This window comes from Budorcas taxicolor, chromosome 1, assembly GCF_023091745.1.
Source record: "Budorcas taxicolor isolate Tak-1 chromosome 1, Takin1.1, whole genome shotgun sequence".
NCBI classification, from domain to species: domain Eukaryota; kingdom Metazoa; phylum Chordata; class Mammalia; order Artiodactyla; family Bovidae; genus Budorcas; species Budorcas taxicolor.
Window position 1 is genome coordinate 49,829,807 of NC_068910.1, and position 24,223 is coordinate 49,854,029.

At 46.9% G+C, this 24,223-nt stretch overlaps 1 protein-coding gene across 1 annotated transcript in view; it reads right to left on the bottom strand.

The window, feature by feature from the left end:
• Positions 1-24,223, bottom strand: part of DCLK3 (doublecortin like kinase 3) — a 43,047-nt gene that overhangs the window by 13,050 nt on the left and 5,774 nt on the right. Inside the window, exon 3 of the mRNA XM_052644451.1 lies at positions 824-2,676. Coding sequence (XP_052500411.1) covers positions 824-2,676 — 1,853 coding nt within the window. The remainder of the gene's footprint in view (positions 1-823; positions 2,677-24,223) is intronic.

Sequence of the window (24,223 nt, forward strand, 5' to 3'; positions counted from 1 at the left end):
TTTAAATTGGAAGGCTACTTTCTCAATAATTTAATCAAAACCCATTTATTTCCACAATTTTTGAACTTTAAGCAAGTTTTACATACTGGAACAAGTATGTTAAAAAAAAAAAAAGAAAAGACCATAAAGCTAATGTTCCAGGGATTTCCCTGGCTGTCCAGTGGTTAAGACATCCTGTTTTTACTGCAAGGGGTACAAATTCAATCCCTGATTGGGAAACTAAGATTATGCATGCCACACTCTATGGCCAAAAAAAGGAAAGAAAATTTCTTAGTCTGAACAAAAATGAAAATACAACATGTCAACATAAAAAATTATATACATATATATATTACATATATGTTACATTCTACAGGCTTCCCTGGTGGCTCAGATGGTAAAGAACCCACCTGCAATGCAGGAGCCCTGGGTTTGATTCCTGGGTTGGGAAGATACCCTGGAGGAGGGCATGGCAGCCCACTCCAGTATTCTTACCTGGAGAATCCCCATGGACAGAGGAGCCTGGTGGGCTACAGTCCATAAAGTCACAAAGAGTCAGACACGACTGAATGACTTAAGTTGGGCAAGCACCTCGATCTTCTACAGTGCAAGGGTAACAGAATAGGTGACCATTCCTATGTTTTGTATCTTTTTTTTTTTTTTAATTAAAAAATCATTTTTGTCTGCACCTTGGGGAATGTGGGATCTTAGTGGCCAGACCAGGGATAGCACCTGGCACCCCCTGCGTTGGAAGCGCGGAGTCTTAACCCCTGGACCACGTGGACGGCCCCTGTGCCCCGGTTTATCTTTCCCAACTGCCGCCTCCCACCAGGGCAGGGCTCACCAGCAGATTCTCCGGCTTGAGGTCCCGGTGGACGATCCTCTTGTCGTGCAAGTGCACCAGCGCCTTGCACAAGTCCATGAGCATGAGGGCAGCCTCGCGCTCGGGGAACTTCACACTTTCGATGATGGCGTCGAACAGGTCCCCTCCCTGCACGTACTCCATGATCAGGTAGATCTCGGCGTCCGTTTCGTACACTTCGTGCAGCTTCACGATGTTGGGGTGAGAGAGGCTCTGGATGATGAGGATCTCGCTGTCCACCATGTCCTCCTTCCCCTTGAGCTTGGACTTGTCGATGATCTTCATGGCGTAGGCCTGCCGGGTGCCGCGGTGCCTGCACTCCTTCACCACCGCGAAGTTCCCGTCGCCGATCACCCGGCCCGGCTCGTACTGCTTCCGCACGTCGGCCGCCAGGATGCCCGCGGGCCGCCGCCTCCTGCCCGGCCGCTCCGCCTTGCTTTCCTCCGGCCTCGTCCTGGGCTCCTTTTCGATTCCGGCTGGCGGCTCATCGCGGGGAACCATCATCCTCCTCGCTCCGGACACCACGGGCTTCTCCTTCTCCGCCTCCTGCTCGGCCCCTCGGGTCCTGGGGAGCTTCTCCGGATCCAGGTCAGCGTGATGCTCCCTCCGCAGCCAGCCTCCCGGCTTGCTCCTGCCTGCGTTCCTGCTGTCCTTCTCCTCTCGGCGGGGCTGTGCTTCCCCAACGGAAACGTCCCTCTTGGCCTTGGCTGCAGCAGGGGGATGACCCGCCTGGCCTCCAGGATCTCTGTCCTCTTTCCTGTCGACGCTTTTGCTGGGTCTCCTCGGTTCCTGTGAGGGGTGCCCAGGACTGCTCCGGGGACCCTCCTTCCAGCCTTCCTCCCCACCCTGGAGCTTCTCCTCCGGGGACCTCCGGCAACTCCTGGTCCTCACCAGCCTCTCCACGTCGTAGCGGGGGCACCTGCCCAGGTCCAGCTCGCTGGTACCCAGGGACAGTCGCTCCCTCTGCAGGCCCTGCTGGAGCTCTCGCTCCCGCTTACACTTTTCACACCTGATCAATTCCCCCGACGTCTTTTCGATCTCCACCGCCAGGTGCTTCTCTCCACTGGCACGCCTCTCTAGGGCCGCATCCTTGGGCGCCTTGCTGCCAGATTCCGGCTCCCGCTTCCCCTTCCCCCACTTCTTCGGGGTCCTCACCCTGTCCTCCCCTGGGGTCTGCCCCTGGGGTCTGATGGCTGCCGGGGACCTAGCAGCCTCCCCGCTGCTCTTGGTGGTCTCGGTCTCCCCACAGGGGTGACCCCCTTTCACAGCTTTGCTATAAAGTCTGCTTCTCGGCCTTGGAGAGGGGATCTGGCTGTGCTGCTGGGTCAAAGTCAGAGCCCGGGCTTTGCTGGGGTACAGCTCCTCTATAGCCACCTGGATGTTCTTCAGTGTCAGCGGCTCTTTGCCCACCGCTATGAAGGCATCTCCTTCCCTGAAGAAATCAGACACACTTCTGATTTCCCGGCCTTTGAGGTTGAACAGCTTCCTCACACGGTCACTCTTCCACCTGGGAAAGCCCAGGGCCTCTGAGACATCGGCCAAGAGCTGCTCAAAGGTTTGCACCGATCGCCTGTTGAGGAGCAGGGTGACCTTGCGGAGGGGGTGGCCGCCCACCTTGACCACGGTCACGACCGTGGGCTTCAGCGGGCTGTTCTCAGCATGGACAGGGTGAAGGCCACTCTGGGGGCTAAATGCAGGCACCACAGAGCTGCGTGATCCCAGGAATGGTTTCTCCAGGCTCCCTCGGCCAGCAGGCAGCCAGGTGCCCTGCAGCTTCTGCTCCGTGATTCTCGAGCTTAAACATTTTAGAGAATGTCCACAGAGACCTCGATGTCCTGTTGAGGGGGGAAAGGACAACACAGTATTAGTCTGCATGGTTCAAAGAGTCCTCTGACCAGCTCAGTCGGTAAAGAATCTGCCTGCAATGCAGGAGACCTGGGTTTGATTCCTGGGTCAGGAAGATCCCTTGGAGAAGGAAATGGCAACCCACTCCAGTATTCCTGCCAAGGAAATCCCATGGACAGAGGAACTGGGAGAATTACAGTCCAATGTGGTTGCAAAAGGGCCGGCCACAACTTAGTGACTAAACAAACGAACAAACAAAAAAAGTCTTTACTAAAGATGACTGATATCGTCACAGGTTAGACGTGTGCTTGTTGAGGATCTGCTTGAAACAATGGAGCCGTTACATGTGAGGCCCCCTGCCCAGTCTCCTCCAAGAGCGGCCAGGAATGCAGTATGGAGTCTGCACTGGGCCTGAGGTGTCCCCCCCAAGTCCCCTGGGTACCAGGATAGACCACACCTTGGGAGCCCCTTCTAGGCAAGGCCTGACCCTGAAGGCAGCTCCCACTATCCTAAACTTTCAAAAACCTACAACTGAGATAAAAGGTCCAAAATTTGCTGCTCAGGAAATACCAACAAGAGGTCAGAACTTTCTGGAATCTTAAAAAATCCAAATCTTTTTTTTTCCTGCTAAGTCACAAAAGATTGTTTTTTTCATTTAAAAAATAATTGAAGTACATTTAATCCACAATGTTGTGTTAGTTTCAGATGTACAGCAGAGTGACCCAGCCACACACACATATATATGTATCTATTCCCTTCTAGATTTCCCCTTACCCCTAAAGAATCCAAACCTTACCTACCTCTTCGCCAAGAACAGTTTTCTCAGCTTGACTTTCAGGGTGAGGCAAGGTGCGAAGAGGCTATAAGCACAGATCTGGATTTGAATCCTGGAGCAGCCACTGACCCTATTTGTGAACTTGGACAAATTACTCACAATCTGTTTTTTATTTTTATTTTTTCATGTATTAAGTGAGAATGATAACACCTTCCTCCCAGGATTTTGGGAGAGAGTAAATGAGAAAATGATTATGACTCACTTGAGCTTGACACATAGTAAGGGCACAGTGATTGTCAGTTATTAATACTATCCTTGTGATCTTAATATCTCTCTTGTATGATCATTTCATTCTGGTAGCCGAAATGACATGGTAGTCTTCTCCAAATGTGTTTTTCTCTCATTATCAAAAAAAGGAAAGAAGGAAATCAAAGTCAGTTTATTCTTCAGAGCTTTAATAATGAGAATGTGCTCATTCTCATGATGTTTCCTGATAAACTGAATAAATGAATAAAACAAGACTCTGTATTTCCTGGTCAGACATACCCAGCTTTACCTCATTTTATTGTGCTCCACTTTCTTATGCTTTGAAGATTGCATTTTTTATTGATTGAAGGTTTGTGGCAACCCCAGGTCAAGCAAGTCTATGGACACCATTTTACCAAGTGGCATTTGCTCACTTCATGTCTCTGCGTCATATTTTGGTAACTTGCACAATATTTCAAGTTTGGTCATAATTGTTACATTTGTGATGGTGATCTGTGACCAGGGACCTTAGATGTTACTCCTATGGCTCACTGAAGGCTCAGATGATAGTTAGCTTTTTTTTTTTTTAAAGCAGTAAGGTATTTTTAAATTAGGGTATGTACCTTTTTTTTGGCTGCTCCAGGTCTTTTTTTTTTTTTCTTTCCTTGAACTGAACACATTTATTTTTTTAATTAATCAATTTAATTGTAGGATAATAACTTTACAATATTGCGGTGGTTTTTGCCATACATCAACATGAATCAGCCACGGGTGCACACGTATCTCCCCATCCTGACCCCTCCTCCCCGCTCCCTCCCCACCTCCTGCCTCTGGGTTGTCCCAGAGCACCAGCTTTGAGTGCCCTGCTTCACGCATCAAACTTGCACTGGTCATCTATCTTACGTATGGTAATACACATGTTTCAATGCTATTCTCTCAAATCATCCCACCCTCCCCTTCTCCCACGTAGTCCAAAAGTCTGTTCTTTGCATCTGTGTCTCTTTTGCTGTCTTGCATATAGGATTGTTGTTACCGTCTTTCTAAATTCCATATATATGTATTAGTATACTGTATCGGTGTTTCTCTTTCTGACTTACTTCACTCTGTATAATAGGCTCCTGCTCCAGGTCTTAGTTGCGACATGTGGGATCTGGCTCCCTGACCAGGGATCAAACCTGGGCCCCTGCATTGGGAACATGGAGTCTTAACCACTGGCCAACAGGGAAGTCCCTGTTCATTGTTTTTTTTAAGACATAATGCCATGGGCAACTTAATAGACAACAGTGGAGTATAAACAAAACTTTTATATGTACTGCAAAATCAAAAACATTGGGATAGCCACTTTATTGCATTGCTCAGGAATTGAACTCGAAACAGCTCCAAGGTATAACTGTACTTGAGACAGAAGTGGTTTAATTTTCATTTCTGCCCAGGGTAGAAAAGGAAACAGGAAAGTGATTGATAGAATATGGAACTCAGTTAAAACCCAAGGACGGGCTGCAAATTATTAAAGTTGCCCCACAGGACCCCTATGTCACATCCTACATGCAGGAACCTGCCATTTAGGCTTCCTTTAAGAAGTTTTAAATGATTATTTTTAAGCACATCTGAGTTGTAGCAGACACTCCAGTTTTGCCAGGATGGGCAATTTGGCCCAGCATATTGACAGAATGTTGTGGGGTTTGTTTTTTTTTTGGTTTTTAATTATAACAGACAATCTGTTCTGAGATGATTTCCATCCAGACACAGGTGTCTGATTAGATGACAAGCGTGGCCCTACTGATTCTTCCCACATGCCATGACTTTATAAGCTCACCAGTCACGTTTACAGTTAAACTATTTATTTACAGAGATCTGTCATTCCTTTCTTCTCATAATCCCCCTGATTTGCTTCCATTTTCGACTGAGAAGGTTGATGCTGAGAGAGCAAGAGGAGAGGTCTCCAGGAGTTGCACTCGTTCCCGTTTCCTCAGGAAACAGGAAGGATGGCAAGAAAGGAGACCCTCAAATGCCCGTACACAGAAGGACTGTTGCTGCTGCTGCTGCTAAGTTGTCTTAGTCATGTCCGACTCTTTGTGACCCCATAGACAGTAGTCCACCAGGCTCCCCCGTCCCTGGGATTCTCCAGGCAAGAACGCTGGAGTGGGTTGCCATTTCCTTCTCCAATGCATGAAAGTGAAAAGTGAAAGTGAAGTCACTCAGTCGTGTCCGACTCCTAGTGACCCCATGGACTGCAGCCTACCAGGCTCCTCCGTCCATGGGGTTCTCCAGGCAAGAGTACTGGAGTGGGGTGCCATTGCCTTCTCCGACACAGAGGGACTAAGTCTTTTCATTTGTTTTTTCCCTTAGCGTGCTTCTTACAGAGTGGGACCCTCAATACATTTGTCAGGCTAAGGAAAGGGGAAACATGCTGTGGCTCAGGTGGTAAAGAATCTGCCTGCCAAGCAGGAGATACGGATTTGATCCCTGGGTCAGAAAGACCCCCTGGAGAAGGAAATGGCTACCCACTCCTGTATTCTTGCCTGGAGAATCCCACGGATGGAGGAGCCTGGCAGGCTAGAGTCCATGAGATCCAAAAGAGCTGGATGGGACTGAGTGAGCAAACAATTCCAGGAAAGGTTCAGGGCAGAACCAGGACAGGGAGCATTCCGTGAATACATGAGAGTTTAGCATGCAAGGGGGTTCAGGAGGGGCCCAGTGGAAGTCCAGGAAGGTCCCATCCCAGGAGACATACAATAGTACTCTTGGAGCAAGACAGTCACTGTAGGTCACATATTCAGTGGTGACTGAGGATGACAGAGACAAGTCATGATGAGAACTCGAGGTCCGAGATAGTGAGATTTCAGAGTCCGGGTGTAGTGGTAGGTGACTTGGCCTGTGGTACCCAGAGTTGGGATGGGGGCGAGTTGGCCATGCCCTGGGATGGCTGTGCCCCAGCTGGTTCCAGCAGACCCTAACTCAGAATACATCCTCATTCTTGGTGGTTGGGAGAGCACTCTGGGCTCACTCCATCCCTGAATCCAGGAAAGGCTCCACGGGCATGGCCCCCAACCCAGGTCGCAGGCACAAAAGATGTGGAGACAGCACAGCGCAGTCTCTGTCGCACCACCATCACGCATGCGCAGCCCACTGCCCAGGTGTTCTCAAACCCCCTTAAAACCTCTGTGACTTAGAGCCAGGGTGAGAACTTGGTACCCCTCCCCCACAACATAACTCGGAGCTACAAAGGTAGCACTTCTGGTTTTCTCTGTATCATGCTACTGGGGCATCCTGGGAAACACAACCTCAAGATGCGATTATTTTTATCTTCTCTTCCACAAGCCCTCCTTCCTTCTTTAAATTTCTTAGTCCAGGGCAGATTTTTCTTCTTTAAAGGGAAGAGAAAAAATCAGGAGATTCTGAATGCCTGGTCCATCGGCAAGAAGAGCAAACAGCCTGGAGAGGAACAGCCTAGCACATCCCTGGGACCCTGAGTTCAATCTCCAGGATCAGCTCCATCGCCCAAGGAAAATAGTGCCCTGAGGACTTTGGGGCTGACTATAAGCAGCACTATCCAGGACCTACCCAGATAATCTGACCATGTCCACACATCTCCAACAACTGACAAAATCAATTAAGTAGAACCGTACAAAATTGCTAGCAGTTCTACCAATTACATCTCAGAGGATGATTGGATGGCATCACTGACTCAATGGACATGAGTTCAGGCAAACTCTGGGAGATAGTGAAGGACAGGGAAGCCTGGCACGCTGCCAGTCCATGAGGCCACAAAGAGTCGGACATGACTTAGCGACTGAACCACAACTTACTTTAAAGGGGAAGTTCAACAATTACCTTAAAAGGGAAATTTCATATGGCTCAACCTAGCACTATCTTGGATAATACCCCCTACTCTGTCTCTACACTAACAATAGTTAATCGAAGTAGGCATAGTAAAAATTAAGCGTCCTCATTCCCAGTCCTCAGCCACCAGTTGGCAGTTTCCAGCAAGGGCACAGGAAAGGATGCCCTTGTGGCATCATTTTTCTGTTAATTTCCTACAGCAACATAAACTGAGCTCAGCTTGACAATACCGCTGCTTTTGCCTCAGACAAATGTTTATAGGGTTTTCCCCAGCACCCATCAAGCCCATGCAGGAGCAGAACTTTCTCAAAGCCACTTGTCTCCTTAAGAGCCTTCGGGAGCTCCTTATTATCATCTCTGAGGGTCAAACCCAAACTCTTCAGCTTGACATGGAAGGTGCTCCCTCTTCCAGCGGCACCTCACCCATCCCAACCCCACTCTACCTGGGTAGGGGATAGATGGGCCCCTGGGCAGAGCAGCTGGAGTTTGTCAAATGGAGTAAAATTGAAGCTTTGTTTTCCACAGACGCTCCAAGCACAAAGTTAATGGCAGGAGCTGAGCTCTGCTGGAGTAAAGAGAAAAGAGGTCTGCTCATGAGGTCAGAGAAAACTCCCCAACTGCACATGCACAGGAAGGCTCCTCAGGGGTCAAAAACAAGGGCGTGCCATCTCGTAATAAGTGTCATCAAACCTCCCACTGGCCTCTGCGCTGGAATCCATCTTGGCAAAAAAGCTGCTCATACATCAGGCGGGGGGTGGGGGGCGGGGGGCGCTGGAAGGGTGGGTCCAAAACAGGTCAGGTGTAGGAAAAGAAATGAAATAACTGGCCAAAGGTAAACAAAGATCCAGAAGGACTGCCTGATACATGTGATTTAACTGCCTCTTTATTGCATTCTTCCTCACTGGGGAGGGCGCCCATACCCCTTCTCTCCGGGTTGTATTTCTGCCTTGCTTCAGTCTTAAATAAACATAATGTTTCTCTGTGTGCTCTCCCACATGCTATACTGTATCTCTGATAATAAGCTTTGTACCTGTTTTTACAGTTTTTGCACTTTGAGAAATTCCTCTTTCAAACATGACAAGAGTGAGGGGAACTTTGTTTCTAGCCTTTTGCCCCCGATGGACTAGCGGCTAAGGTTCCGGCTGTTCATCCAGGCTACCCAGGTTCAGGTCTTGGGCAGGGAACTAAGATCTCTCTTCAGGATGGTTCACTGCTGTCTCTCTGAGGTGGCATCCTCACTCCTCCCACCCATCCAAACCTCACCATCATGTGAGACCTAAGACCCGCATCCACCACCACACCCTCCCTGACCTCACAAGTTCAGTCACCGCTCCCTCTTCTGAAGCTCTGTTCATTCATTAAAACAACGTTTCACATGAATGCTTGAGGCCCTTCCTTCTGCACACCTCAGCTCACTGTTACTTCATCTTCAAAGGTGTAAATATTCCCCCTCTCAACTAAACTCAGCCTCATCAAAAGCAGAGACCATGGATTATGCAAATTCCCTTCCTCTGTCCCAGGATATATAATAAGCATGTGAGACTGGGGAAACCCGTTTCCAGTACTAACTTCAGCATGCATATCAGGTCTCAGGCTTCCGGCTCTCCTTGCAAATAATTGAGAGTTTCTAGTTTCCGCACTGGTAGACATCCCACAACAGACCTTAACTAGATGAAACAAGTGAGGTGAAAGAAAACACGGTCACAGACATCCACTGACTACCAGGAAATGTGACAAGGTAGCGTTTGCCAAGGACAGATGATACAGGGAGGGAAGAGGAGTGTATTTCTTCAGAGTTTTGTGAAGCTTCCTTTCCGAGTTGCACAAAGAATGTGAACACGGGGCCAGAAGCTCTCATTTAAATCCTGGTCCTACCAGGCTCAGAGTAGCTGTGTGACCTTGGGAACACTATGTGACCTCTCTGAGCCCTCTTCCACGTGGACTAACTCTGGCACCTCACCTCTGCATGCTGTTTGGCATAGAGTGGGCTTTCCTCTCCAACAGATCAGGTCTCATAACCTTCGGTTTCCTCCCAATTCACATACATGTCAAGGGCGAAGAGGACATGATGCTAAATGTGACTCGGCAGGGTGAATTTGTCATTTAAGTAGTGACTGAAACAGAAAACCAGTAGGAACAGGATATTAAGAGAAACACCCGGGCAGATCTAAGTATCCGGCTCCTGTGGGTAGATAAACTTCCTGCTCACTGATCCTAGGAGTCTCTGACTGGTCTGAGCCAATAAACTCAGTAACTGCAAAAGCATTTTGCTGTTATTACCTCTGATGGGTTTGGCTCCAAGCAACTGTGCCTCCTCGCTACTGCCACAACTCAGATGAAATAACGTAACCTCGTTCCACAAGGGTCAGCCCTACATTTGCTACCAAAATGACTGGAATTCACACGAACCCAGTTTCTTAGCCAATCATTTATCATTATTTTGTCCAGGCTGCTAATCATCACGTTTAGGGTCAAGGAAAAAAAAAAAAACACAATGAAAATATACTGCTAACATGAATCTTTTACTTATATCCTTTCATGAGAAGAAAAGGAGTGTACCACTTCCTAGTCATTTTTTAAAAATGCGGTACATTTGTCTTTATTGATTTATTTTTGGCTCTGCTTCTGAGGCACGTGGGATCTTAGTTCCCCAGCCAAGGATCGAACCCAAGCCCCCTGCCTTGGAAGCACTGAGTCTTAACCACTGGATCACCAAGGAAGTCCCTTCCTAATCATTTTTAACCATAACCCATAGGTCTAAATTACACCACAAAGAAAAACTATGCCTAAGGTCAGCATCCACTTTGGAATTCTCGCCTTGGCTCCTATGCTGCTAAGTCACTTCAGTCGTGTCCGACTCTGTGCGACCCCATAGACAGCAGCCCACCAGGCTCCCCCGTCCCTGGGACTCTCCAGGCAAGAACACTGGAGTGGGTTGCCATTTCCTTCTCCAATGCATGAAAGTGAAAAGTGAAAGGGAAGTTGCTCGGTTGTGTGCGACTCTTAGCGGCCCCATGGACTGCAGCCTACCAGGCTCCTCCATCCATGGGATTTTCCATGCAGAAGTACTGGAGTGGGGTAACATACTAGAAAAAGAAATAGGAGAATCATACCTAAGTTGCTATAGGACATAAATAATACATGATCACTCTTTAACCATTTACAAATTCTGAGTATTAAAAGAAATGGAATTTGGTGTTTTAAAACATCTGGTTAATAAGCAATGCAACAAAAAAGTCCATGCAATGCATCGAATGACATGGACTCTTCCTTCCTAACAGGGAAGCTCCACTTGAAATTCTTTCCCTTTATCAACCTCTTATTCCTTGATGGTGTCAACAGACTGATTACTGGGGGCCTCAGTAGGCAGGGCCAAGAGACGATTCACTTCCATTCGTCTATGGGAGAGGGAGCAGAATTGGCTGAAGTCATTTTCCTCTTCACTTAGTAATCATTTGTCCTGGGAGTTTTCCAGGAGCTGTTTGGGAACAAACTCATTTTGCTCATATGCAAATCTGAGGCAGGAGAAACATTTGCGAACTTACATTTGATTATGCAAACATCCCAAGGAGGGTTTTCCTAAACGAATAAAAAATTGGAACACAGCCTTTTACTAAGCCTAGTTACTGTTTCGTAACTAGGAAGCCTGGGCAATGTCTGTATTGATCAAAGCCGGGAAAATTAACAAGGGTAAGGTAATAAAATGCTGCTATTTACTGTCTGTCATCACCGATGACACTCTAATGTCGTCGCTAATTAATCTTTATTACCAACAGGACATCAGGAACAGAGTAATTAGCAAGACTTTCTCCTGCTCTCATCTCAGAAAAGTCCCAGGTTTGGGGTTCTCTCTTATCTGCTAACCTTCTTGTGCCAGTCCCAAGTGCCTCCCAGCATGTTGGCACAAAAGCTCTCTAGGGACTCTGGGTGACAGATGTTTGCCAGTCCTTGTTAGAACAGATGTCTGATATATTTTTCCCAAGGTACTCATTGATTTAATGATGACATTTACTGTCCCAGCTACCTTGAAATTGTGATGCATATTATGCGGTACCTCTGTTGTTTACAAGGGGATTCTAAAGTGAACCAGCGTACGTGTCTTTCTTCATTTTAAATCTCATCTCTGACCCCCTCAATATCTCTCATCCTCACCCCCTCAGTTTTCTGGCTCACCCTGATCTGGTCCCATTTCATCAGCACCTCACAGTTCCCGCTTTCTTCTCTGCTAGCTTTATTTTGTCTGAAGAATCCTCCTGCTTATGCAAGCCAGAAGGTATTTTCCTCTCTCCTCAGACGTCCCAGGTCATCCCAAGACAAAAAAGATCCAGGACTGAAGTGTGAACTTTTCCCTGTTGTCACTGACCTGCTTCCTTTGAGCATCCTGCTAAAGTGGTAAAACCAGCGGCTCCCATTCGGCAGGGCTTCTCAAACGCTAACTGTGACACCCCCAGGGACCATGTTAAAATGCAGATCCTAATACAGTCAGTCCAGGTGGAGGGTGGGGCGAGATTCTGCAGCTCCAACAAGGTCCCCAGGTGAGATAATGCTGCTGGCCCCTGGACCACACTTTGAGAAGCACAGCTATAGGCCTAAGCTATAGAGAGAAACTACAGGAAGGGGGCGCAGCAGAAGTGGACAAGGTAGGGCCCTGGGAACACCCTAGCAGCCAGGGGACAGCAAAGCAGAGGGAAGTGAGGAGTGAATCACGAATGGAGGAAGAACCGGAGCCCTGGTGCACCTGAGTATCCTGAGGATGCTCATCCTGGTGCACCTGAGGATGAGGTGACATCCTCCCCAGGGGGGACCCTGAGGATGCTGGCTGACGTCCTGTGAGAACAGGAGGGGCCGCTGGGACCCCATGCTGGGCATTAATATTAATGCGACCTCATTTGCTCCCAGGCTGGTGAGCTTCAGATATCTCAGTAGCCACGACAAATAACCTCTCCACCCGCGGTTTGTCCAGATGAACCCTTCTCCAGCCTTCTGCTCATTCCATCGCACGAAGCCTTCACGGTCCTCTTTTTGTCCGCTGCTCTGTGTCCCACTGTGTCCCTCCATCGGTCCTTCTCTGTGACATCCAATGCCAGTTGGCTTTGACCGACGCTTCCGCTGGGGATAGCTTCTCTTTCAGGCTGACCCCTGGGTTTAATGTTTCTTCCAACACTCCCCAGCTCACCCACGTCTGGGGTATCACCTCTCACTCAGTAAAATTACAAGAGGGCACAGCTCCCAGGGAGGGTTGTGGTTTCCTATGACCTGGATTTTTAATCCCGATTTGGGGCAGCTCAGAGATTCACAATAACCTTGACTGGGGCTGGGGTTTTGCTTCTCTCAGGACTGTTCAAGGAGGCTCAAGGGGGTGCGTTTATTTGGAAAGGGAGAGCTAAACTACATCCCACCTTGGGACCCGTCTCCAGCTGACTTGATCCTGCCAGACTTTGTATTTTCCTTCTTCTGTCTGGTGATCACACCACAAAGCCTTCGCCGGCCCACTGGTCTCTACCCACCTGCATCAGAACAACATTCAAACACTGGGCTAGACAGAGCTTTACCGTACTCCATCCCTATGGGTGAGGAGCAGTAACCGTTCTTTATTTCTGCCACACTCCACGGCATATAGGACCTTAGTTCTGACCGGGGATAGGACCTGCACCCCTGCCTTGGAAGCACAGAGTCGTAACTACTGGACCACTGGGGAAGTCCCTGTGGCAATCACTCTAAAAGCAATGCCTCCATTGTCTTTTTTCTAGAGAGATGAGCATACCTTACTCATTTCTGCATCTCTGTGCTCTGGTTGGATGGATCTCAGAATGATGTAAAGACACTTGGTATATCTGTACCATCCACCAGCACCTCCCTGTTCACTCTCATCCCTCATTATCAGACGCATATCTGAGGGGCAGGCACAGACCTCCACTATCCATTACTGGGAATTCTCTGGTGGTCTACTGGTTAGAATTCTGTGCTTTCACTGCCAAGGGCGATGGTGCAATCCCTGGTAGGGGAACTAAGGCCCCACAAGCTGCATGGCACAGCCCAAAACACAAAAACCAAAGACCTGCCATTACTGTAAACACAGAGGAAGCAAAGAGTTTGTGGATTTTTAGAAAGTAGTTTTTAAACGATTTTGACTTCTCTGTAAGACAACCTCCATGTGCAACGTATAATTATTTTTTTTTCATGTAAATGTCCTTTATTATTGATAAAAACAAAGTTTGATTCAGTCTGCAACGTATAATTAAATAGCAAGCAAGTAAAATGATTCAAGAGTAAATGTTCCAAAAATATATATAGTTTTCATTCATATATAGGAGAAATGACACATTTGAAAAACACTGGGGCTGCTTATGTACAATAATAATAAAAGGAATATGATGAATAATTTTGAGCCAATAAATAAGACAACTTAATGAAATGGGTGGATTCCCTGAAAGAGACATGTTACCAAAGTTCACTCAAGAAGAAATAAATACCCTAAGTAGCTCCACTGTGCTATTTACCTGAGGTTTATGTTATTTTTCTTGGCTGTGCTGCACTGCATTCGGGATCTTAGTTCCTTGAGTAAAGATCAAATCCACGTCCCCTGCATTGGATTCTTGGAGTCTTTAAGCACTGGACTACCAGGGAAGTCCCTACCTGAGGTTTAGATACACCAGACTGAGGAAGAACTTTATATAAATATTTAAGGTATGGTCATTACATGATTGGTTGGATTTACTGGTAAAAATTCTCAGAAATTGCTTATATGGAAATATTCATCTTTTGTAAACAAAAGCAATGTCATGGATCAATCTAAGAAAGATACAAAGAAGGTTCTTAAGAAGGACCATGTGCTGAAGGGAAAGGCCATGTAGGTGAAAAATCTGTGGGTATCAGAATTAAAAGAGCCAATAGTCCAACACCCTCAATTTTTAGATATGACTGTAGACCAGAGAGGTTAAGCAATTAGCCCAAGCCCCACAGCCAGCTAGTAAGAACTGAAGCACTGCTCTTCCACAGACCCTGAATCTTTCTGAGCAACAGTTCAGACAGGTTTGGGGGAGTCATTTGTAACCATGGAATAAAGCAAAACTCATGGGGTCAGCCAGAGGAAACAAAGCAGGACTCAGACTCATCAACAGGCAACAATGCCTAGGCAGAGCAGCCTCCGTTTAACTCTGCTCCAGTTATTAAGCCAGCCAACATCCCAACTGGGCAAAATAATGTCACCCAGTGTTCCTGCAACTGGCAATAAGCAAGTGAGCCCTGATCCCTGTAGACAGGATGAGCTAAAAAAAAAAAAAACAAAACAAAACCTCCCCAAAGTGAATTAAGATTCCAAACAAAGAAGAATGATGCTGGGGGAAAGCAGATTAAGGTACAACCTCTTCTTCCTTTAGGGAATTAACACTGGAGTTGGTTTTCCTCTCATTGGAAGGTAGGGAAGTCACATTGCAGGGACTCTGACTGCATCCAATAGGAATTTAATACTATAGAGCTCCAGCCCAGTGCCCAACCCAAGTATCAGAGCCACAAGGGTCCTCAACTGCACCTCTGCTGGCAGAGTACCTGGTGCTTCTCACTGCCGAGGGAGCCTGCACGGCCAGCACCAGCCCCACCTCCCAGGAGACGGGAGGTAAAGATGGTAACAAGATGACAGGCAGAAGGTCACCTACACAGAGTAAGCACTCAATACCTCATAGTTAAATCAGATTGACAACAGCGGCACCAAAGCAACAGCTCTCCTTCTAAGAAGACGATCTCAGGACTTCCCTGCTGGTCCAGTGGCTAAGACTCTGGGCTCCCAATGCAGGCGGCCCATATTCACTCCCTGATTGGGGAACGAGAGGCCACAGACTGCAACCAAGAGTTGGCTTGTCGCAACGAAAGATCCCGCATGCCACAACCAGACTGAAGATTCTGCAGGTCACAACTTAGATCCGATGCAGCCAGATAAACAAATATAGATGTAAAAATGCCAGTCTCAGTGAGTAGAAACTTACATGGTTCCCTCAAACAGCCCCACTGCCACATCTAGGCCTTTTGAGAGCACCATTTACAAATACTTTTCACAAAGGCTGCTTCCTTCCTAGCCTTAATAGAGGTAAACCTTGGCGGCTCTGGCTTCTCCATTTGGGGTTAAGCTTCTTCAGGCTCCCTTGTAATGCCGTCTCTTGACACTTGCCCAAAAATACGTGATTTGCAGGGATGAAGCCTGTTAAGTAAATGGGCCTTGCCTGGCAAGATTCCAAACATCCAGCCCTGATGGCAAGCTTGTGGCAGACTGTCCGTAAACAGGTATTGCAGGAATGAACCTAACAAATCCATAGTCGTTTTTAGGAAAACAGCCTAGCAGTCGAGTTCACAATTCTCAGAATGGGCCAGGTGATCAAGGCAATCCTGTACTCAGGATTTTTTTTTATCTGTTTCTGCCCCCGAATCTACTGACAGCTCCTCAGTCATGGATGCTGCAAGTGCCCACTCAGACGCCCTTACCAGGCGGCAGCTGCCACCTGCCATCTCTTCTGATTGATGGGGACGGGAAGGGTACAAAGACAGGGCCCTTACCCCACAGGGAGACCAGCTCCTTGAGGCAGTGCAAGCCCCATCACTCCCAGCTGAGACCACATCCTTGCTTAGCTGCATCCCTTGCTCACCTTATTCCCCCACCTCCTTCTCCTGTCAGCCCTCCCGCCAAAGTCACCTGCACAGAAATCCCTACCTCAGGGTCCGCTTCCAGGGAACATAGGTCCCCACCACTGCCCCAAATTATGAGAGATCTTTACATTTTGTTATTTTATTTTGAGGGTAGAACCACATTGCAAGGCATGTGGGATATTAGCTCCCCGACCTGGATTGAACCCTCACCCTCTGCAGTGGAAGTGTGGAGTCCTCACCACTGGACCGCCAGGGAAATCCTGAGAAGTCTTTCAATTTTAAAATAAGAATGAGCACTAAGCGCTTTGTGTTTGGTGGCATTTTTCAAAATTCCTACGTAGAAGGCATTCCTTCTCTCACGTTTCATTAAAAACAAAAGGCAATTAGGATAAAAATCCACCATGCATGTTTTTTCCCTCGGTGAACATCCTCACTTAAGAACACTTGACACCCACACGTGGTGTGTATGACCATAGGGAACAAGCTGAGACAAAAGAGGCCCAGTCTGCCTCCGAACCCATCCCTCCCCACCTAGACACAAACGCTCCACTTGCCTTTCTAGAAAAACCCCTTAGCAAGGGCACCTACTTTGTCCTCTGATGAAGAAAGCACAGGAAACTTACAGCACCAGGCAGCCGCTGATGTCTTTGCTCCGTACTAGAGACAAAGCAACTGGAAAAAAAACCAGTAACTGACAAACCTTCCTGAGGACACGGAACCCGCAGGGGTCTTTCCACTGGGTCTCAGACTTTTTACTTATCCCCCGTTTCTCCTTAATGCAGGTGTGGATTCCTGTTTTTCTTTCACGCTACAGGTCTGCTTTGGCAAAGACAGGCTTCAAAACCAGCAAACCATAATAAAAACAAACAAACAAACAAACAAAACCCCCAGCAAACCTCCTCAGTTTTACTGTTCTTGTAGAAAATGAGCAACACCTGGGAATTCTAAATTTAATATTAGTGGCATTAAAGAGAAAGCACTCGAGGTTCTAAAAGCTGCTGCACAGCACACATAACCTTGCACTTGGGCACTTCCTCATAATTAGTTTGCTGGGGAGGTCTGCCACCCCTAGGCATCGCTTGACTCCAAATTCTACAAAGAAAAAGGAGCTTCCATCTAGCTCCTTTTTTCTTTTTAAATTAACATTTCCATGATTTTGGTTTTCTTAACTCAAACACAGTAAATAAAATAAAAGGACTCCTTCCATTTTGTTTTACTTTAACCAGTCTGACCTGTCAGGTCTGTCTTGATTGTCAATGCCAGTGGCCTCTGATGGTATCTTTTATTATCCAGACTCAAAATAAAAACAGATTATTACCAACAAGGGTCAGTCATCAAAGGGAGGACTGTGATGTTGGAGCTACTGATGTCTAAGACCAGTTAGAGACACCTACAAGCGACTTTCAAATTCTTGAGAGACGATGTCTCAAAGAGAAAACACAGTGACCCCAAGCTATTTGTCTCACAGCACCTGTAACTCTGTGCTTAGACCGTGGGTGGGCTCCGATGATTCCTACCAAATGCCCAGTTCCTTTGTACACGTTTTCTCTCTATCCCTCCTTCGCTCCCTGAATTTTTTCCTTTTTTTTTTTTTTGACCATACCTCGCAATATGTGAGTTCTTAGTCCCCCAGCCAGGGATTCAACCCGTGCCCCTTGCAATAGAAATGTGGAGTCCTAACCACTGGACTGCTCAAGGGAAGCTCCTTGAGTTCATTTCAACTCTAGCATATATCCATTTCTTTATTCAGAGCCACTTAAGGCAATTAGGGCACAGGGAATCTAATGAAAGTTTTCTGTTTTTCACTTCAGAATACAATTAGCTAGTGGTCAACTATAAGGCCAACATTTTTAACTTACATATATTTATATTAGAGAGTTCCAGAAAAACATCTATTTCTGCTTTATTGACTAGCCAAAGCCTTTGTGTGGATCACAATAAACTGTGCAAAATTCTGAAAGAGATGGGATACCAGACCACCTGACCTGCCTCTTGAGAAACCTATATGCAGGTCAGGAAGCAACAGTTAGACCTGGACATGGAACAACAGACTGGTTCCAAATAGGAAAAGGAGTACATCAAGGCTGTATATTGTCACCCTGCTTATTTAACTTATATGCAGAGTACATCATGAGAAACGCTGGACTGGAAGAAGCACAAGCTGGAATCAAGACTGCCGGGAGGAATATCAATAACCTCAGATATGCAGATGACACCACCCTTATGGCAGAAAGTGAAGAGGAACTAAAAAGCCTCTTGATGAAAGTGAAAGTGGAGAGTGAAAAAGTTGGCTTAAAGCTCAACATTCAGAAAACGAAGATCATGGCATCTGGTCCCATCACTTCATGGCAAATAGATGGGGAAACAGTGGAAACAGTGTCAGACTTTATTTTTTTGGGCTCCAAAATCACTGCAGATGGTGACTGCAGCCATGAAATTAAAAGACGCTTATTCCTTGGAAGGAAAGTTATAACAAACCTAGATAGCATATTCAGAAACAGAGCTATTACTTTGCCAACAAAGTTCCGTCTAGTCAAGGCTATGGTTTTTCCAGTGGTCATGTGTGGATGTGAGAGTTGGACTGTGAAGAGAGCTGAGCACCGAAGAATTGATGCTTTTGAACTGTGGTGTTGGGGAAGACGCTTAAGAGTCCCTTGGACTGCGAGATCCAACCAGTCCATTCTGAAGGAGATCAGTCCTGGGTGTTCTTTGGAAGGACTAATATTAAAGCTGAAACTCCAATACTTTGGCTACCTCATGCAAAGAGTTGACTCATCAGAAAAGACTCTGATGCTGGGAGGGATTGGAGGCAGGAGGAGAAGGGGATGACAGAGGATGAGATGGCTGGATGGTATCACCGATGGACATGAGTTTGGGTGATCTCCGGGAGTTGGTGATGGACAGGGAGGCCTGGCATGTTGTAATTCATGGGGTTGCAAAGAGTCGGACACGACTGAGTGACTGAACTGAACTGATATTAAGTTTTCCTATATAACAACAACAATCAGTTGGAAAATTACAATTTTAAAGTAAGAACATACATAATGTTAACATACATATAATTCCTAGCAATGAGGTTAGCAAGAAATACATATGATCAACAATAAGTTTTAGTCGCTTGGTCGTGTCCGACTCTTTGGGACCCCATGGACTGTAGCCTACCAGGCTCCTTGGTCCATGGGATTTTCCAGGCAAGCATACTGCAGTGGGTTGCCATTTCTTTCTCCAGGGGATCTTCCCAACCCAGGGATCGAACCCAGGTCTCCTGCATTGTAGGCAGATGCTTTACCGTCTGAGTCACCAAAGAAGCCCAGAAATACTGGAGTGGGTAGCCTATCCCTTCTCCAGGGGATCTTCCCAACCCAAGAATCGAACCAGAGTTGTCTCCTGCATTGCAGGCAGATTCTTTACCAACTGAGCTATCAGGGAAGCCCATAAGAAAAATCACAAAACTGAGACAGGAAATAGGATATCCATTTAAATAATGGTTTTAGAATGTGAAGTCCTAATATCTTAAACATATCAGTTCTTTTCAATTGGGATTTGTAGGTTTGATGCCATTTATGCACTAATGCAATTTTTAAAGACAGACAAGAGGGAAATGAGTAATGAGGATAGTAAAATATATTATAGAGCTATAATTACAATGCCTTGGTACTTACACAAAAAAAGCTGAATTTCACAAAAAAGAAAACTGTAGTCCCAAAATAGATACTACCTCACATAAGAATTTAATGTATAATAAAGGATCATTACAAAGTAATTGAGAAGGGAAGGATTTTTATTCAATACTGGAACAATTGGAAAATAATCTGGAAATGCAATGCACTTCGATTTTTATGTGACAAGCATGTACCAAAATAAATTCAAGGTGAATTAATTACAGGTCATAGAAAAACAAATAAATGGTACTTTAATATTAAGTACCATCTTAATATTTAAGCACTTAAATATTAAGTACCATCTCTTCAAGCCACTGAAGAGAGAACACGTTTGGAAATCAGAAACATTAAAGATGATCACAGGTGAAAGATCCCAAGAGTTCTTATGTATCAGAAAGGATGGACTGACTTTAGTGATGCCACCCTACCCACAGGGACAGGGCCAATGCTGGGAGTCAGGTAGCGAGGTGCCTCAACCAGTCAATGCCAAGAAGCTCAGTGGCTACCATGATAGAAGCTTCTTGCTCCTGTGCAGTCCCACTGGACTGAGCACGTTTCTCCACCTCAGGTCCTCAGGTTGCTGCAGTGGTGGGAGAGACACAATGGTAGTGCCCCGGCCCTTACTCACTCTCATGAGAAGTGACACACAGCACTTCCACCCACCCAACCAACCCAAAGGGTCTTGGGGTGGACTGTCCCCAAAGCAGACTTCAACTTGGGTTGGACTCTACCTAAAGCAGAGCCTGGGGGAAGGCTTTGGGCTGACCGGGGGAGGGGAGCCTGGGACATACTGGAGGAGGCGGGAGAAACGAGGCAGTAAAAGAGGGTGAATGAGCGGGTCACTGCTGTGGGCAACCTGGCCTCAGCCCTGCTGGGCACCTCTGGGGAGAACAGGCAGAGGATGTCCATGGGTTGGCCCACCAGGGGGACAGGGAACTGTGGTATGTATCTACCCATCGCCCCCATCAGTGGTTCAGGGCTGCTCCCAGGAGCACTAACCTCCCAGCACTTCCGGGCCAACCATGCCCCTTGCAGCCAGGGAAAGCCCTCCAACGGAGCTGCAGTGCATTGCAGGAAAAGCGTCAGGACAGGGGCTGAGGCGGGGCCATGCAACCGTCTCATCCTCTGTGGGGCCTCACAGCATCTGCTAAAGAAGGGAAGATGTGGGTACCTGGAGAACACCAACTGTCTCTGCCACAGATGTAAAGACCCAAGCTCCAGAGGATTCTTCAGCCAATCTGACACCTACAGAGCATCTAAATGAAACTGAACGACCAGCTTCATCCAGTCCACTCCTGGAAAGACACTTCTAAAACCAAGGCTATTATTGCTGGGAGATCTGCTCCCCCAATCAGCCCTGAGGTGCAAAGATGCTCCCTGAAGATGCCCTGGACTAGCTTCTGGGTGTGGAGATGGCTGTTAGGAAAAATGCCCCACCAGTTCCTGGGCATTCTAAGCCTGTTTGCATGTAGTATGTGGTCTCTGAGGGTGACCAGTAGGACTAGCTTACAAACCACTGAACACAGGTTCCAAAGAAAACCAGCAAGGGAAGCCTGCATGTCTCCCTGGAGGCCCTGGGAGGTGCTGCCATGAAGGTGATGCCTCTGTAGAGACCAAGAGACAAGTGGAAACCTGTCAGGCGTGAGGACAGACAGAGTGGACGCCACTTACGGCAGCTTTTTGCTCTTGGTGGTGCGTTAGGTTAATAATTCATACAGAAGGGAAATACCAAGTTACCTTCCAAATTACTTAATGTGAGACTTCCCTGGTGGTCTAGTGATTAAGAATCTGCCTGCCAATGCAGGAGACAGGGGTTTGATCCCTGGTCTGGGAAGACCCCACATGCTGTAGGACAAGTGACCCCACGTGCCACGACAACTGAGCCCGAGCTCTCGAGCCCTCGAGCCGCAGCTACTGAGTCCGCGGGTCCCAGAGCCCATGCCCCGCACAAGAGAAGCCGCTGCAGTGAGAGGCCCTCGCTCCACAGCTAGAGTAGCCTGGCTCACTGCAATGAGAGCAGGCCCCCGCTCAGCGAAGACCCAGCGCAGCCACCATAATAAATTTGAAAATACATAAAGCCAACTTCTAAAATAAATTAATTGATTAATGCCCAAAACTTTCATTAATACAAGATTTCACTCTAGCCACCAGAGGTTTGTTTTTGTGACTTTTTTCACGTGTGTGTTTGGGTGGCCTCATGTTCTCTGCCCTCCTCTGCTGCAAAGTGCAGTTTCCATACTTCTCGATGCAAAATTACCTAGAGACCATTTAACCAGCACCACGCCTGCTCTCTCCTCAGAGAATTTTTTGAGCTTCCCTGTCCAAAACCACAGAGCGGAAAGTGAATCGTTGGTGCTCTTCGAAACTGAAGGCAGATCAGCAAGCTCACGTGATATGGGATGACAGCTTCAATCTCAAAACCATCCCCAGTTTTCTCAAACTATTATCACTTTCCTCCAACATACAGAAGACCAAAAAACGTGTGTTTAATTAGGCAAAATGTTGCCAGATCCTGGCAGATTCTGACCTTCTCCAATGGGTCAGAAGTGGCAGGCACAAGAGATGGGTTAACTCAGAACCTCCGAATGAACACTAGTGAAATGTCCTGAAGAGGGAAAAATGGACACCGCAAGATGCGAGAGCTTCTCAGAAATTGGTTCAGGAGGGCTTTGGTTAGTTAGAAAAAGTGGGGTGATGGATGTGGCTGGACACAGTCTGCCCTAAAGCTCTTCTGCTCCTCCCATGGATGCATATGGTCCTCTCCTGGGACAGCGGCACCCTCAACTTCCTCCATTCTCCAACCCCCACAACCAAGAGTCAGCTCCTTCTCCCAATCCTTTCCTTCACCGTCCACATTTGGTCAATCTCCAAGTCCTAGGGACTCCACTTCCTAAATGTCTCAAATCTGATGCTTCCTCTCCACTCCTTTAACTCCTTGCTACCTACATGTACCTTCTCCCCCGCCCCATTACATGGGACCTGAGCCATCTGTCTCTCACCTTTCTTCCTTCCCATCCCCTCCCACACCCCTGGACAAAGTAATGTCTCTGAATCATAAAGTGGGTCGTCCCTCTCCTGCCTCAACTGAACAACTCCGGTGGGTTTCCACCTGTTTCTCGAATTCTGGGGAATCCACAGATATACTCGAGGGGGTTCACAATTTTCCAAAAGTATTTTTTATTTAACTTTGTGCTTTCACTTGAATGATTCTCTTTTTAAAGATTATTACTAGAAAATCAACAGAAACATATTCTGGGTCATCTGAATGAGGATGTTATGACCAATTGCTATCACATAATTCCACTCTGTGTACTCTTGCATTTATGATGTAGCTGGTCACAAGAAATAGAATTATTATTTTAATATTATTTTAATTGTCACAGGCTAGTGAGAAAACAACCAATCAGACTTAAATCAGACAAAGGAAACTGAGAAGTGAGCCATCACATGCCCTGTGTGGCACGGCACACAGCATCCCCAACTCATAAGAACCTGAAAAATCACCCAGAAACAGTGATTTAGTTTTAGCAAGAATGACTTCATCCATCACATTAAATTCATGGAGTTAATCTGAATTTATTCAATTTGTAGCTGTGTTGATATTTTATTCATACATTTGTTTTGGTTTGATGGTCATAAGGAAGCTCTAAATATGAAAAGTTTAGACATATTTAAGGCTACCACATATTTGAATTGCACTGTAATAAAAATAATTTTAGCCACCACTAGACGCTCTAGCATTTTTTCTCCTTTAAATAAATTCACATATTACTCGCATTTGAGAAACTCAGGCCCTCAGAATGAGGCTTTAAGTTACAAAACACAGCATATGTGGGAGAGACAGTGACATTCTCTGACCTTCCCATCCACACACCCCTCATCATTTCCCACCCCTCTCACCACTGGTTCTGGCCAATGGGCTGCAACACAAGCAGCAAAGCATCAGCTCCAGGCTGAAGCACGGGAGAGCCAGAGAGCAAGCCTCCCGTGATCTCATCCAGTACTGGTGACCACACAGGGGACAATGTTTCCAAATGGCGTGGCAGCAAGAGGGGATGCTCTGTCAACTCGGCCTTCTAGTGGCCTACGAAGAACACACAGTGCAAGTGAGAAGTAACCGTTGCTGGGTGAAGCTACTAGGGGATGAATTTGATTTGTTACTGCAGCTGAGCTTAGCTTATCCTGACTTCACGAATGGCCATCTACCTCCCTGAACAAGCCCTTCCCATCATGCTCCAGGCTGCAAACAACTTTTAGTTCAATGACCTGAACACACCAAACTGCTTCTTGGCACCTTACCTTTGCTCATACTGTTACTGAATCCTAGAATGCCATTCCCCACACTCCTCATCCTGCCATTGTGATTCATCCTTC